This window comes from Sceloporus undulatus, chromosome 2, assembly GCF_019175285.1.
Source record: "Sceloporus undulatus isolate JIND9_A2432 ecotype Alabama chromosome 2, SceUnd_v1.1, whole genome shotgun sequence".
In the NCBI taxonomy this organism is placed as follows: domain Eukaryota; kingdom Metazoa; phylum Chordata; class Lepidosauria; order Squamata; family Phrynosomatidae; genus Sceloporus; species Sceloporus undulatus.
In genome coordinates, this window is record NC_056523.1 from 184,946,180 (window position 1) to 184,963,103 (window position 16,924).

At 40.1% G+C, this 16,924-nt stretch overlaps 1 protein-coding gene across 6 annotated transcripts in view; it reads left to right on the forward strand.

Annotated features, from left to right (window-relative positions):
* The window catches only part of DSN1 (DSN1 component of MIS12 kinetochore complex), a 22,843-nt gene extending 7,335 nt beyond the window's left edge, over nt 1–15,508 (forward strand). For 4 of the 6 annotated variants that reach the window (XM_042449302.1, XM_042449304.1, XM_042449303.1 and 1 more), the window contains exons 3-12: nt 915–975; nt 2,608–2,973; nt 5,089–5,162; nt 6,932–7,004; nt 8,591–8,678; nt 9,048–9,107; nt 10,365–10,436; nt 11,619–11,766; nt 12,966–13,053; nt 14,627–15,508. In XM_042449302.1, the coding sequence (XP_042305236.1) occupies nt 915–975; nt 2,608–2,973; nt 5,089–5,162; nt 6,932–7,004; nt 8,591–8,678; nt 9,048–9,107; nt 10,365–10,436; nt 11,619–11,766; nt 12,966–13,053; nt 14,627–14,724 (1,128 nt within the window). In that variant the 3' untranslated portion in view covers nt 14,725–15,508. The remainder of the gene's footprint in view (nt 1–914; nt 976–2,607; nt 2,974–5,088; nt 5,163–6,931; nt 7,005–8,590; nt 8,679–9,047; nt 9,108–10,364; nt 10,437–11,618; nt 11,767–12,965; nt 13,054–14,626) is intronic. The other 2 variants (XM_042449305.1, XM_042449306.1) reach the window with 2 other exon arrangements.
* The last annotated feature ends 1,416 nt before the right edge of the window (nt 15,509–16,924 follow it).

The window sequence follows — 16,924 nt, forward strand, 5'->3', positions numbered from 1 at the left end:
GCAATTGCTTGTCCTAGAAGTGTCCTTTTAACCTGTTAAATGGCCTGACTCCACTCACACTGTTGAACATTTTTCTAAGTCAGAAATAGTCTTTTGGCCACTTCCTTGGGGGTGCTTTTTGGGCAACTGATCCCTGGGCCCATTATAGTTGCCCCTCTCCTGCTGAGGATGAAAGATAACTGCTGGTTTAACACAAATGACAAGTTAGGTGATGTAAACCTAAAAACAGAGGCCAGAAGATTGACCAGGCCTGTTATGTGTACAGTGCATTTTGTGGAATGGAATTAGTCATCCTAAATAATGTTGGAGCTTGTGAGTTTATTGCTCATTGTACCATTTACTGGGCACTGTGCAGGATGGCATTTCTTTCCTTTTCGCCATGGGTACTGTAGTAGTAAAAAATAGTGGGAGCTCCTGCTTGAGACTACTTTTAAAATACTTGCTTTTTGTTTCATGTGTGTTATTTTAAACCACATTAGGAGTGTAGTTTCATGGAAAACTATAGAATGTTTAAATTTAATGTCTTGAGATAGAAACATTGGTGGTCATAATGGCTGGCCTGCTCCTCAGGCATTGGTGGTTGAACATTCAATTTATTTTTAAAATCATTCTCTATCATTTTAAGGCTGTAACTGATCTGGCAAGTAGTTTCATGGGACCTTCAAGGTTGAGTAGGATGGTAGGTAGGAAGAAGAAGAAATAAATGTGTGAGAGTATTTCATTGCCAAACTTGCTGAGTTCTGTGAGTGGGAAGAATGTTCTTTGGTAGGAAAAGAAAGTCACCTTGTGGCTCTTTGAAGGCAGAAGCACTGAGATCATTCCTTTTTATTGTCAGATTTATTGCCCTTATGAGAAGGGAAAAGATTGGATGATATCTATACTGTTTAACAAGAAATACTCATTTTCTGTTTTAGAACGCCTCTTCAGGAAACCATCCTGGCTTTGAAGATGGAAAAACTCTTGTTAAAGCACTGGGTAAAGAGATTAGGAAGACACCAAGACTATTTTTTATGGGTGATGCATTCATTGATGCTCTGCTGCCCCCAGTAGGAGGGACTAAGTGTTGATATTTCCAGTTATTTTTTAAGCAGGATTCTGTCAGAAGAAAAGCTAATGTTCTGAACCCTCTCTAAAATATGCAAATTTAACCAATTTACATGTAAGTGTGCTTTGCATAATTCTTCTTTTGCTAATCAAAGAAGAAGCAAGGCGCTATCCAGCTAGTTAATGGTCCCCAACTGAATCATCTGTATGTACTGCAAAGCTACTTATGATCTCTCTGTCCTTGAATTGCACTTAAATTTCTGATTAGAGAAAAACAAATCCTGTGTACTCTTACTTGTAGTTCATTGCTAGCCTTGGATTTGTTCAGCTGTGGCTCACAATCATTACGTTCTGTCATTTCTTAGTTGAGGAGTTTTCATTGTAGAGATTTTTGGCTTCCATATCTGGGTGTTAAAGGCAATGAACCAACAGTCAGAATGGCAACCCTAGTGGAGACCCCACTCAATGATATTTTTAACCCGCACCCCCTCAGGGATACTTTAAAAATGTTGTTGTTCTGTCACATTCCAAGAGTTCTGGGTTAATTATTGTGTGCTACTCCTGGTTTTGTAACTCTCTTTAAAAACAGTGGCATTATTTTGCACACTACACCCTATGTACCTGCTGGGGTGTGGTTCCAGGATTACCCCCACTCCAGTGGATACCAAAATTCATGGACCTTCAAGCCGCATCAAATAAAATGGTGTAATAAAATGGCATCTCTTATATAAAATGGCAAAATCAAGGTTTGCTTTTTGGAATTTATATATTTTTAAATACATTTTTAAGCTGTGGATAGTTGAATCCATGGATAAAGAATCTATGAATACGGCGGGCCAACTGTATGTGGTTCTGGTTGGTTTGTCTCTGCATTGCAGACTATAAACCCTATCATTCCCACCCAGCATGACCAGTTGCCTGCTGATGGTGATGGGATTTGTAGTGTAATACATTTGTAGGGTACCAGATTGTGTTTACTTTGTGAGCTGCCTATAGCCCCCCCCCCCTTCCCCTGAGCTTGAGATGTAGATTATTCTGCACCTGGGCTGTGATCCTCTAGTGTTGGACTGTAATTCATAGCATCCCTCACCATAGGCTAGGGCTGATGTTGCTGCAATTCAATAACATGGAGGGACAATCCCCCCTCCACATAGTACAGCATTTATTACTACAGCTGAAGTGCTGAAATTGATATAATTTATCTAATTTGGGATGTTGACAATTGTAATCCAACACATCTGGTATGCACCATGTTAGGAAAGGCTGTTCTCTCTCCTATATTCTTAGATGAATTGAATTGATGGGGCCACTGTGCATTCTTTAACCAATTTCCACCCCTTCATTATTGAAGCTGGGGTAGAAACAAATACTTCAGTGTATCTTGAAATATATGCCCCCAGCACAGCTTCATGCTCCAAGCTGATGCTGGCTAAGAATTAGGTATACGTATGCACACATGTTAAATCCAGCACTCATCTGTCTTGTTATTGTATATCCATTGATTTGCTCTTTTTAATATGTCAGTTTTGATGAGTTGTATTTCCTCCCTTCTTTTCATTCCAGGAAATGTGCACAACCAGGAGAAAATGGTGGCTGAATGTTTTGCCAAACCTGATAACACTGTTAGCTCCAGCTGTTGTCTCCAGGTTGACACAAAAGCCAACGAATCTGGGCTGTTAGCAGAGACTGGCAAGGAAGAAAGTAATCTTATCCCTGATTTGAAGAATGAGGGTACATGTTGCCCTGGCACAAAGAAACCATCTCCACAGAGTCTTAGCCCTGACAAAGGACATGGTTCAAATTCATTTGATGTATCCTTTGGACAGCTGCCTAGTCCACGTTTTGCACGACCTTCCTTGAATCGCTGCAGCCTGAAGCTGGGCATGAATCGACGGAAGTCCCTGCCTCCTCTTCATTTAGATATCTCTGGTATGTATCTCTAGCATGGCTTCATGATCAAACTGGGGCTGCCTAGGAACTAGGCAGAAAGAACTTATTAATTCTAATGTCTAATTTAAAACAATGTAAGCCAGTCTGATAGCCTTTTGGCTGAAGAGCAGGGTATAAATACTATAAATAAAATAAATAATAAATAAAATTAGTTGCAGAAGCTGGGAAAACTGCCCATAAACAGTTGTAGCCCTACAATTGGGCTTGGGACCTCTATGGAAGTGGACTGCTTTCTGTTGAGAAAATTAAAATTGTTGCTCAGCTACATCTTGGTTTCTTAAAGGCCCAGTGCAGATATAATACTGGATCTCTGTTAGCAATGATTTATGAACTGGGAGCCAACATTTCTACCATTTTTACTACAGTTTGCAACAGGTACATGTAACATGCAATCATGAGGAACCTTAAGAGGGGTTCCTCACCTCCTAAAGTTCCATAAGATTTCATGTTACACGTACATATTGTAAACCATATCACAAATGGTACCCTCACATAACCACTTCAAACTTCTAATTTGATATGAATGATATAGAGATCCTTGGCTTGTAGTGGCACTCATTCAAGAGTCTTCTTGTTAGTCTTGATTAGAATGGACCCATTGTATTAGTTGTATTTACCTATAGGTTGACGTACCCTTCAACTGTTGATTCCATGGATTTATTCAGATCAACCAACAGGATTCCAGCCACTGAATCATTTAATGCCTTTCCAAGTTTAGGATCTCACATTGCCAAATCTGAATCCTGTTTACCAGGGACCCTTACATGCTACAGAATTACAGTGCTGTGATTCCACTTTAACTGCCATGGCTGCCCAATATATAAAATCCTGAGGTTTGTGGCTGGGTCAGAGGCACTAGTAGAGTCTCCAGCTGAGAATTCTAAAGGCCCGTCCCTAAACTACAAATCCCAGGATTTCATATGATGGTTCTGTAGTTGTTTAAAGTGAGATCATAATACTATAACTGAAAAGGTCCTGGTGTGCACTCCAAGGTCCTCTTGAACAATTCCTTAACTTTGAGGTATGTTCTTCCAGACCCTGAAAGGTAGAAGATCATAACAAAATTTGTCTGCCGTGTGTGTGTGTGTGTGTGTGTTGGTGGTGGTGGTCCTTGATGCTGGGCTGGAATGCCTGTAGCTGAAAGCTGGATGGCAGCAAATGGCTTTTTTTTCTCTTCATGGCATGCCCCATTGCAGGTGACTCAGAGACATGCCTCTTCTTGCTGATCATTCTTTATCTCCTAGGTGGATATTATAGTTCTTTAAAAAATTCCAGATTATAATGCTGCAGGTTTCCTTCTCCTCACTTCCATCTGACAGACAGGAGCAAAGAGTCAACTAGATGCTCTTCCCTAGACACAGCTTCAGAAAGTTTTTAACATGTGAGCCCCCCCCCGCCCTGCCCCCATGCCAAAATGGTACATTGAATGTGGCCTTAGAGGCAAAATACTCAAACGGTTGAAGACTAATAGGAAAGAAAAGAAAAAGAAACTAATTGAAGTGTAAGAAATAACATCAGATAAGAGAAGAGAAAAATAAGTATAACAAACTCTTAGGACTGATGAGTATGGCATAACCCCCCCCCCCCCCAATCTATCTGCCAATGCTTCTGAAAATGATGTTTACAATAACTAGAACACATTATTTGCTACACCCCTTCCCTCAAAAAGTCATTCTCACTCGATACATTATTTTTAAAGTGTAACTTTATTATATGATGGTTTCATTTAAAAAGGTAACATTTTATAGGTAACTTACTATTTTAACTTCTGAGCTCAGCAGCCAGATGTGCTGTGACATTGTGCAGAACTCACTTTTAATGCCTGTGAATCCTTCTCCTCCAGTTCATCCTAACAATACTGATGTCATTTCGTGTATGCAAACTTTTCTCCTCCAAACACCACTGGTCTGCTTTCTGTAACTTCTTGTCTGATCAAGTGTTCATGAAACTTGCATATGAAACTGTTGAGTTGGCCTTACAAAAATTTTACACGTAGAGATTTGGTGTATAATACTAAAAATAAAATTAAATAAGACAGGGAAACTACCCAGTTGGTATCATTGGACTTCAAGCAAAATTGTGCTTAACTTTTAGAACTGAGTAAAGCAATCAGCTTGGACATGCCAGAGACTGAAAGAATGGCAGTGCTGCTCCTTTCCAGTTTCCAGGTAAGAATGACATCCTGGAAAGAGGCTCTCTTAGTCCTTCTCTGCTCCTCATTAACTGTTCTGCAACATGTGTTATGCCATTTCCCCAGCTTAAACCCAGCCAAAATATAACTGCTGTTCATAATATTTTCTTCTATTCTCTTAAAACTGCTTTGCATGAGTCTTGTATTCTGCTCCCTCCCCCATATGCTTGATAGAGTGATATGAAAAGCAGTAAGTTAAAAAAAAAGTCATATCCATTCTTCATTCTCCTTCTGTCTCCAGCTCTGGTTTTCTTTCTTCACTTACAGTCTTAAGACTGTAAATATCTTTCAGCAGCTACTTGTCTTATTTTTCTTTCTTTCTTCATTTTTTCAAGATGCTGTAAATGCCATGTGTGTTTCTAGTGTTGTATGAATAATACCAGGCTCTGCTTCCATTGTAATTTTAAAATGGCTTGTTCCTCAGTGTAAGATGGCAGGCTGTGTGCTAGTTAGCTTTGGGCCCGTACAGACAGGCCAAAATAAAGCTGCTTCGGGTCACTTTGGCGGTATGCTGTTTAAATGATGCATGTGTCCTAAGAGTCCAGAAGTCACGCCAAAGCCACACTCCCGTCCTTAGGACTCGAGAATAGCTTTGGCACGGCTTCCGGACTCTTAGGACACATGCATTATTTAAACAGCATACCTCCAAAGTAACCTGAAGCAGCTTTATTTTGGCCTGTCTGTACGGGGCCTTTGTACCTTTATTTTAAGCTTGTTTCAGTGAGATAATCTTTATCTGAGGCCCCAGAAGGCAAGGATATACCTGTGCCTAACAGGTTGTTACATCCTGGCTGGCATTATTGAACGTCTGCTCTGAGGGGAACCACTTGCTGGGCTCCATGACTCCTGCTGCCATGTCTGGTTCTGACATAATATGGGATGTCTCCAGCAGTGCGCTTAATTTTAGGGCAGTTTTGATTGGGTCTGAAGTGAGTGACCCAGTCTCTGAAGGTACCTTGTGAATCAAAATTTTATCCAGCGGATCAGAAAGATCAGTAAGCAAAGATGAAGAGGATCAAGCTTAAGGCAGTGGCTGTTACTGTTAAGTTGCTCCTCACTCACTTCTTGTCTTGCTCCCTTGAAACTGAAAGCTCACAAGGAAGTCCATCTTGATAGTAGGTGGGACTGTTACCCAAGGAATAGCATAGGAATCCCCATGTCCCCACAGACATGAAAGTGAAGGGGGGAAAGCAATTTCAAACAGGTGGCTGCCAGCAAGTGGCTGGAGAGCCAATGCTCTGGCTTAAAGTTTGGTCACTTTTTGGAATAGTAGGCCTGCAGGTTGAGAAAAGATCAGCAATATGATGAACACAGGTTTCATCCCCTCCATTCAAACAAAGGATGGTGAATAGTTTGGAGAATACTATTCTTCACTTATAAGCAACCTTCACAATAAAACCATGGAACAACTTTGTAGCCAGCCTTGCATATTTCTAAAGAGTTATTTGGTCATTATAAAGAAATCTGTGGTTGTGTCCTAGGCTCTGTAGTGTAAGTCAGGAATGAGCAGACTTCAGGCCTGTTGGATCAACTTAGTTGTTTTCTCTGGAACCTTAGCACCTGCCACTGTGCTGAAAGTGCCATTTTGCCCCTCCCTCTAGCTTTTCTTTTCTTGCCTTTATGTCTTCATTTCATGTCTTTCCATTTCTTTCCCTTAGTTCATGTGGAATGTTATCTATTTTCTGGACCCATAGATAATTTTTTAATGGTGCTCACCAATGGGAATCTTTACCCCTTTTTTCGTAGTACTCTGCCCAGAAACTTGAGTGCTCCTTAAGGCAGACCGAAGGCTTTAATACTAAAACTTTTGAACAAAATGGTGAGTCTTATCAGTTCACTTCAACAGCACAGAACTTTGGCATAGCTGAAAGGTGTTAGGGAGATCAGTTTGGTCAGGGTCCACATGAGGTAGAATCTATTTGTGCTGGGAAAATGGGAGGGCAACAACCTTAAAATCCCTGGCAACATCAGATTTGATAAGAACTTCCCATTAGAGTTGCCAGATTGAGTCAGACCAATGATGTTGATCTTGTCATGAATGTTGTTTTTCTTTTCTTTTGATATACAGTGGGCCCTCCACATATACTGATGTTATGGTGCAGGACTCCTGTGAAAGTGGAAAAACTACAAATAAAAACCCACTTCTTTTTTAACTTGAGAGAACACCTCTCTAGTAATCTCTAGGTCCTCCAGCACAGCTTCCATCAGAAGTTGTGCTGGAGGGCCTAGAGATTCCTAGAGAGAACATATTAATCAAATCCATGAATAATCAGATCCGCAAATATGGAGGGCCAATTGTAGTCACATTTTTTTAAAAGAAAGATAATAAACTAAAGAGTTTTGCTCCTGGCAAAATAATTGGAGAAATTAAAACAGTGGCAAGAGCCAGTGTGATTTAATGGTTTAAGCATTGGACTATGACTCTGGGGAGACCATGGTTTGAATTTCCGCTTGGCCATGGAAACCCTCTGGATGACCTTGGGTAAATCATGCTCTCTTTGCCTCAAAGGAAAGCAAAGGCAAACATCCTCTGGACAAATTTTGTCAAGAAAACCCATTGATAGGGTTGCCTTATGGTTGCAGTAAATTGGAAACAAACTGAAGGCACACAACAACAACAACAACAACAAGATACTGCCATGGTTCTGTTATAGATAATTTACACAAGTGCTATCCAGAATAAGAGGGATCGAAATAATTTCCATAAGGGAGCTTCTATGCAATGCTCTCATGTCAATGTTTGAAACCAATAGTTGTCAAGTTTTTTACTGAATGCTTCTCATGTTGGCTTGTCTGTTAGGGAGATCCTGTCTCAAGAGCCCTTGCATATTACAGAAAATTGTAGGAGGTATTCAAAAGGGCATACACATTTCAGCCAGGGCACTGGTCAATTATATTAAGCTTCTTTTTATTTTCTACCTTATATTTTCAATCGATCTATTTACCTTGTGATGTCTCGTCTAATTGGCCATGGGTCTGCAAGACCTCATTGGGACTTTGGAGCCTAGGTGATTCTATTACTGAGGTACTGTGGCCGTGTATTGGAAGCGAAGTTCAAACAAGAGTCCTGTGGCATCTCAAAGAGCAATACCTGAGGAAGTGGACAGTGTCTGTCAAAGCTTAAGCCACAATTCATTGGTTAGTCTTTTAAGTTGTTACAGGTCTGCTTAGGTTTCTGCTGAAATAGACTTTTTATCTACCCTTCTTGAAAGAGAAGACTGTGTAATAATGACCTTTTAGAGAAGCTTATCTTCTCCTACTGACCATGTTATTGCAGTTTTTCAGTGAGCATCCAAACTTCATTGCTTCCTGGAACACAAGTAGAAATGCATTAAGCAATATAAGCTAGTCTGTCATATGATGTTTCACGCTATTCATCCTATTTCTCCGTATATCTTTCTTCAGTCAACATGCTTTCAGAAGAATTGAGGCTCCACACAAAGAAACTGATACTAGATGGAACTTTGCAAAAATGCTTTGAGGATCCCAGAGGGTAATTACTATTTCCTCTTATTACCTTATTCTTAGAGTGGTGAGTGACCAAAACATTTTTTTTAAATTACAGTTGGGCATAGCTAGTGTTGAATCAGGGTTTATTGCCTTCCTCAATTTCACTTCATAAGAGGAAGCTGTCACTTGAGCTAGTGAACTTTCAACTTGGCTTTAGTCAACTGTCTTCCAGGAGCATCTGGTGTTGTAGTATTGTTAAAGGGAACAAGTGTGGTCCTGCTCAGTTTCTGATCATATGACTTGTACAACTGTTTTGCTAAAGGAAGAGTGGAATATGCCAAATTAGAAACAACTTTATGATTAAGTTCTTCACCCTAGATTCATAATAATTTAAGCCTTCTGGTTTTTTTAGGGGTTTGTCAGATCCTGCATTGAATGCATCAATATCTGCCTTAAAAGAGAATATAGTCAGGTAAGATATAATTAAAGTCACAGCCTAGCTTCTTTAATAATATTATGGAAGTTTTATTCATGGCTTCCAGTGGAGAATAAATACTATGGATTCTTGTCCCATGGTAGTATTAATGTTTTACTATAGGTGTTTGTGTTCAGTCAATGTCTTTTTCTTTGTTTGTTCATGAAGCACTGCTATAATGTTGCCTATGCTGAAGGGAATGCTGGTGCAAATGGTGTTGTAGTAACACACAGGCCTGTGGTGATGTAGTTCTGCCAGTCCCAGCAGAGAGCATACTACAGGTTTGCTTATTCCCTCTTTCTCTGTCTGGCACAAATTATTTCTTTTTTCTTCTTCTCGGCTTGAGGTGTAGTCATTTGAGCATTGGACTGTGACCCTAGAGAGCAGGGTTTGAACCTTTGTTCGGCTATGGAAGCCTTCTGTGTGACCTTGGGCAAATCACATTCTCTCAGCCTCAAAGGATGGCAATGGCAAACCCCCTCTGGATAAACAGGCCAAGAAAATCCCTTAGGGTTGGCATGAGTCAGAAATGACTTGAAGGCACACAACAACAATCAAACTATGGTTTATTCCAGTTAGCATTAACCATGGTATGTGGTAATATTGGAACATAAATACAGTGGTACCCCGGGATACGAATTGATCGCGTTACGAAATTTCCGGGGTACGAAAAAGTTAGCTTGGAAAAAACTGTTCCGGGTAACGAAAGATTTTTCGGGTTACAAAATTTTTTTCGGTGTGTTTCGGCGCTTTTTGGCACGAAATTTTAAAGCCGTGGCTTTCCAGCGCTAGCGGAAAGCCTTTTTTCGGGTTGCGAAATCTTTCGGGTTACGAACGGCGCCGCGGAACGAATTAAATTCGTAACCCGGGGTACCACTGTAAACGCTAAAGGCTGTGTTGTGAGAGATTGACTCACTGACTTGCATCAGCAATGACGTATGAGTGCCATTGTCTGCTTCTAATTTTAAGGTTTCAGTAACACAATACATGCATTACAGCAAACTTCAGTAATCACGCATTCTAACCGCAACACAAAGCTTCCCTACATATCTCGTACAGAATAGCAGTACTAGAAACAAGCAAGTTTCAGATAATATTCAGGGCGGGCATTGCTGGATCATGGAGTTCTCTATTAAGAGCTTGTGTGGAAGCTCACTTTCCATTTGTCCTCCAGGTGATTATAAAAAAGCAGTGCCTTGTCACTAAAGCACTCTAATATGAAACCAAATTTAGTCTTCACTCTCTTTTTCACAGGTTCTCTGAAGAAGGTCAAGCTTGGGATAAACTGCTTCAGACTTACCAAAAAAATGCTGAGGAAATAACCAGGTTAGAACATTAGCTATTTCTCCCTATTCTTAGAGATGCCAACTAAGTATGTTATAGAAACTAGACTTTAACTAAAGGAGAAGGTGTAAATTGCTATAATGATAGCCAACTTCAGATGCTCAAGAGGGAAGGCACAGAAATAACTGAATATAGACAGGTCAATAGTTTTTGACCAGCATTAGTCTCAGATCTTGGGATTTCTCAAGTGAGGTCAGGAATGCTTTTCTGCTTATGTTCCCATTACCAAATCTGGACCAGGAAAAGATGCCTAAGGGGGCAATTGGTGTACCTTGGCAATACTGTGGCCAGACAGTTGTAGACCTTCCTCTGAACTGTGGACCTGGGAAAGAGGAAGGGAGGCTTCCCAACCAAGGCCAGGGTCCTCTAGTTTGATAAGAGGCATATATTTGTGAGCTGGATGGCGTGCCAAATCAGTGCAACCTTCAGTGTAGGAAAATATTGAGATGCTTGTCTAATCACATGTACGGAATCTGTTATTCCCTTTTTTTTGTACTAGTAGTAATAATAAGACCCAGTGTGGCACAGTTGTTTGAGTGTTGGACTACAACTGGAGACCAGGGTTTGATTCCCCGTTCAACCATAAAAACTCACTGGGTGACCTTGGGCAAGTCACATGCTCTCAGTGTCAGAGGAAGGCAATGGCAAACCACCTCTGAACAAATCTTGCCAAGAAAACCCTGTGATTATGGCCTTAGGGTCGCCATAAGTTGGAAATAAATAAATAAATAAGTAAGTAAAATTTTTGTTTCTGTCCTGCTTTTTGCCAGGCAATCAAAGCAGTGTACAACAAGTTAAAATGCATCCATATATACATAATGCCTCCCCTTAAAACAAGGTTAAACAGTATAAGATTAAAACTACATATAATAATAATAATAATACAGTTTATTTATATGACCTGATGGTACACAACACAGAGATATAGTAATAGCAGTAAAGTATTAAAACACTGAGATGAGTTTTTATAGATGTGGGGAGAATATAAGCCATTTTGGTGCATTTTTAAAAATAGAAATTCCACTCTGTTTAGTATTTTAAGAAGAGTAATCCCCAGGAAATTAAGTTTCCCATAGAGTTAGATCTGGTGCCCCCTTCCTGATTAGTTTTCATGCTGTCTTTGTAACAGATTACTATGGATAAACTCTTCTTTTTCTCTTCAAGGCAGCTGCAGCAATCTGAACTCAAGCAAGGACCAGAGGAGCCTTGCTGCTACCTTGGGGCATCCCAGGCTCAAGTGCTTCAAGCCAAACCAGACTACCAGAAAATATTGGATCATCAAGGAGAGGTCTTTTATGATCTCGAGAGAATGGTGAGTGGTGAATCTTGGATTTTGATTGTCAGAGAGAGGCAGAGGGCTTGTTTATAACTAGCTTGCTGCTCCAGTTACCAAAGAGCATCTTCTAATGAAGCAAATGACTCCTAGAACTCTGAGAGCAACTGTCTCTTCAGTAATAAATGGATATGATATGCTTTAAATAAGTAAGGTGGAATATGTAAAAGCATTTCTGCTGAGTCCTTAAAAGCCACAACATGATGAGTGAAGAGGAGCTGCACACTTGGAAGATTCTTAATGTTTGCATATGAAATGCAAAGGCCTATAAGCTGTAGTAAGTGAGGCCATATCTAGAATTCTGAATGAAAACAGGATGAAAAATTTGATAGCTATTATTTCTAAAACACGCACCAAAGAAGCAATTGATTTAGGGGCATATGGCAAATTATATGGGACTATGAAAAGTTTAGACTGCTTTGCAAATAGCATATCTTTTTGTAGAAGAGGGAAGATCATACTAAAGGAAAACAAGTGTTGTCTAAGATCTTTTTCCAACCTTAAGTGATCTTTGCACTGGTTTATTCCTTCTGCCATTTTTATATTGTGCCATTTTATTGCTATTGTTATATTCTTTTCTAGTTCTTGTTTAGCTGCATGTGGCCCAGAGAATTTGATTATTGGGAGTTTAAAAAATGTAATAAGGAAGGGATGATGGCCATAGATGACAATCCAGAATCCTTCCCTGGACTACAGGAAGGATAATAATGAAAACATGAAAAGGTGTTTGGACAATCACATCCCTATTCATATTGGGCTTTCAGAAGGAATGGAAGGGGTAAGCTGCTTCCATGTTTCTGTGCAGAGTGACCAGAGAGAATCTCATGGCTCTTGTCTCCTCATATGATTTTGACTGTGCCAGAGAATTTGAGAGAACTGGTCAAAGTAACTGCAGATAATGTATAGGTGCCAAGTCCAATCAGGATCTCTGGATTCTTGAATCATACCCAGCCACTGGGTGTTAGACAGTGCTCTGAAGGCTCAGATTGCATAATGTCTCGCAGCTGGGACTTCTGAGGTTAAACCTATTACAGTACTAGAAGAGTAGCCATATTACATGGCAATAGTTATAGGAACTGGAGAAGTCATTGGTCATGTCCAGGCATCAGGGTAGACACTCTCTCTCTCTCTCTCTCTCTCTCTCTTGATTACTCACTTTAAATTGTGTGTGTCCTCAGCTGGATGAAATCCATCAAATGGTCAAGGTTTGTCAAGTTTATATGGAAGAAGTTACACAGTATCTTCACCAGCTATCAGCACAACTTGGTAAGTTTATTCTTTTTCACTAGGGAGACCTGAACAGAATATTAAACACCACAGTACACTCTTAGTCCTTTTAATGTCTTGCTGCATATATCTATTTGGAGTCCAGTATACTCCCAAATGTATCACATGTAATTTCCCCCTCCCCAATTCTTGGATAAGCAGAATGAACATTGAAAGTGAATAATTCATTTTTATTTTTCAGCTGTTGACTGATAATTGGCCTAATTATTTTAGAATCCTTAGCCAATGGTCTAATCTAGTTAATGCTTCCTTAGTGTGAAAAATCTAGATTTGTAAATTCAATCTCTCCTATTAAACTAAGGTGATTGTGCAAAATTCCAGATGGATTTTTCTTCCCCTGTAGCAATTTGAAAAGTTTGTCAGTGTCATTTTTTATTTTTGGTTTTGAAAGCTGATTGCTATTGGATTTCTTAATGAATTGTTTTCCCCCTCCTTGAATCTTCTCCTTGTTAGGTTTCGGCTGTACTATCTGTGAACTTCATAATTAAAAAAAATTGTTTTTGTTTTTTGCAAATTAAACCTATTTAAATTTTATGATGCATCCAGTAGCATCTGTAAAATGTATCTCAGTTCCTCAAAATGATTTAGAGGTTATGGTACAGTCTTGCACATAAGTGCAAAATGTTTATTAGACACACATATACACATAAACCATGGCCACACACTCGTATGCATACCTCTCTCAACAAGTTCTCCTCCAGTTTGTAAATGTTTTCTTTCCCGGTTGTCTGGAAACAAACCTTACTCACCACAAGTGACTAGGTATGGGGCTGGCTCCAGGCCTCTGCTGAACAGAATTCTCTGAAAAGCTGTTCAGAAGGAATGGGGGATCATCCAGACCAGCATAAGAGGTGAAACAGAGGAAATCAAGAAAAATTGCCTCCTCATCTCATGGAAATTAGTGCTTTCTGTGACCATATGGAGATCTTCTATTTGAAGGAGGGCAAGCCTAGATGCAAGTTATGGTTATTTCCAAGTCTGTTACAGTGAATAACGTTAAATCCTAGCGGTAAAGTTTCAACTGGAGTAGACACATTGCTTCAGTTGAATTTACCTAACTGTTGACTCACCATCCAACACTTGGTTCAGTGTGTATACTCTAGTTGTTACTATGGACAGCACTTAGCCCATCATGTGGCATACTTGCTGCTATTGTATTAACTTAAGTGCCAAATATATGTAGAGATTAATTACCCTCCTGTGTTCTTCACTGTACAGATACATTGCATTAACATATTCAGTTTGGGGTTGAAGGTGCAAAGGATTGGAAGGAAATCTACTGGACTGATGAGTATAGAAGGGAGATTGGGAGAAAGCATGATAACATTTTGTGCCAGGGTTCTAGACGATAGATGACTGAGGGGTTCAGGTGGAAAGGATTTTGGCTAAAGCCTTGAAGATGATTTCTTCATTTAGGTTAGTCAAAATGGCAACTGTTGTGCAAATGTGGTGGTCAGAACATTTAGCATGGATGTGCTACAGTAAGAAACAATGTTCACTTAATCAGACAAGTATCTTAAGGCAAGTAATTTTTTGTTTGTTTCAATTTCAGCATCAAGGACTTTCAACAGATTAGAAAAATCACCAGCCCGGAAACTGCTCAGGCTTCTCCAGACAAAGCCAGCTGCATTTCCACCTCCAGATGGGTAGAGGCAGTTGTTTTCTTGTCCCAGGCTTTGGGTATAAAATTGTTTCCGTCTGGTTCTCAGCGTTCTTTTCCTGCTATGGTCTTTTTTCCTTCCACTTGACGTGAGCTGTATCTCTAAGGACAATGGTATTCTTGGCCCATAGCTGGACAATGGAATATTTTTAAAATGTTCTAAATGCTATTGGTCTGATCTTTGGCTGACAATACTTCCACATTTGCAGCTAAGTAAGAAGGAAATGCTTCTTTTTGATCTCGGCGTACGTAGCTTCACAGTACAAACGCAGTGCACTTGGACTGTGTAGAATATAGCAGCGATAACACTTTTACTCAAAGTTCTGCTTTCACAGGACAACATATTATTTGACTTTTGTGGGTGGATTCTTCCACAGTTTCAAAAGGATAGGCAATAAAAGCCCAGATTGAATACTTGGTATATGGGGTCATCCAAAAATTGGATACAACCATTGTATACTCTCCCTCTTCATTCAGCTATGCTACAAACAGAAATCAGTAGCTACTAGCAACTTAACATTTGGGCTGGTCATTAGACTGATGAAGATGGCAAGATGCAGAGAAAAGAAAACACCAGAAGAGGATCTTCCCTTTTTGTCTACTGAGCTCTCCTTCACTGCGGTGGCTCCTACATTGTATGAATGCTTTTGCACTCTTTTTTTCTGAAATGATAAAAGCCCTATATTTGTATGCTGATATTTTCTGTGTCATTCGTTTGTCTCAAGTACTTTTTTGGTGTTTGATTTCTATTTAAAAATAAACCTTTTATTTGTAGATGTTCTGAAAGTCTTTCTCTGTTGGGCTGCATCATTTTTATTTCTGCTTTGGTTATCTTTGACTCCCACCCTCTCAATTTCCATTAGTCACAAGTTCTATCAGGGAGCTCTATGTTTCTTCAGATTGCCTTTTATGTTACATGTTTTACGCTCTGAGCTTGACCAGGATGAAGGGTCTTTAGGCTGGCACCAAGCAAGACAGATAGATAAGGACAGAAGTTTGCATTTGAGCAGTGTGGCAACTTTGTAAAGTGTTGCCCTATGGAGGAGGAGGTCTTGGTAACACTACCTAGACTTAGGCATGCTTATCCTGAGTGTGTCAGATCAATTTCCTGATTTGTTTGCCCCATTTTCTTTTTGATGGTTTCAAGGTGCTAGATCATAGGGATTCACTGACTAAATGCTATTGGCCAGAAGCTGTACCAAAGCTACGCTCCAGTCCTTAGGACTAGAGCATGGCTTTGGCCCGGCTTCCCGCCTCTGAGGATGCATGCATCATTTAAACAGCATACCTCCAAAGTGATCTGAAGCAGCTTTATTTTGGCCTGTCTGTATGGGCCCTGTGTGAGTGGGACGTGCACCAAAATGTAGCTGTGAATGGTCTTCTGCAGTGTGTCCACTGGCAATGTGTATCCCTCATGGCAGAGACAGTCCTGATTAATCCTCTTTCACTGCACTTTTTCAGCTGCTTTTACAATGTCCTGGTTTTTCTCCCCCCACACACACACCATTCAAAGAGCAAAGTAGTTTATCCTCCACTTACTTGGGGTGAGAGAAGAGGGAGCAGAATTTTGCCCTTCCCAGAGGCCCAGGTAAAAGCAATCTGCCGCAGCCTCTCTTGGCTCATGTGTTCTCCCTGAATAATAACCTTTTTTGCCTCCTTGACCACACTTATGTCCCAATTTCCATCTGTGGAATGCTGGAGGGGTATGGCAATACGTCTTTCACAATACTCCAATCCATTTAAGTCTTGAATTATTTTAAATCATCTTCTTCAGTTAATGTATTCTTAAGCTTTTTGCATAGATTCATTGCGTTGGAAATTGTGTAGCCTTCCAAATGTTGTTGAACTATGGCTTCCAGCATTCTCCATCACTGTCTGTGCTTGCAAGGACTGCTGAGAGTTGCTGCTGTCTTAACAGCTTAGAAGTGCTGCATAGGTGGAGGAGAAAGTGGCAAGGCGACTGCCTCACTGACCCCGCTTCCTTGCTGGTGCTTTGCTGATTAAACTCAAAGCACTTGCTCAGTGTGTGACTGCTTATCAGTAGTAGTCTTACTAAGTGCATTAGAGGAAACTCAGGCAGAATGTCAAGAAAGTACAAGTCAGGGCTCCAAGAAACTAAAGCACAGGAGGCTTCTTATCATAAAACACAGCATACAAAAATTCACTATGACACAAGAACCACAAAGTGCA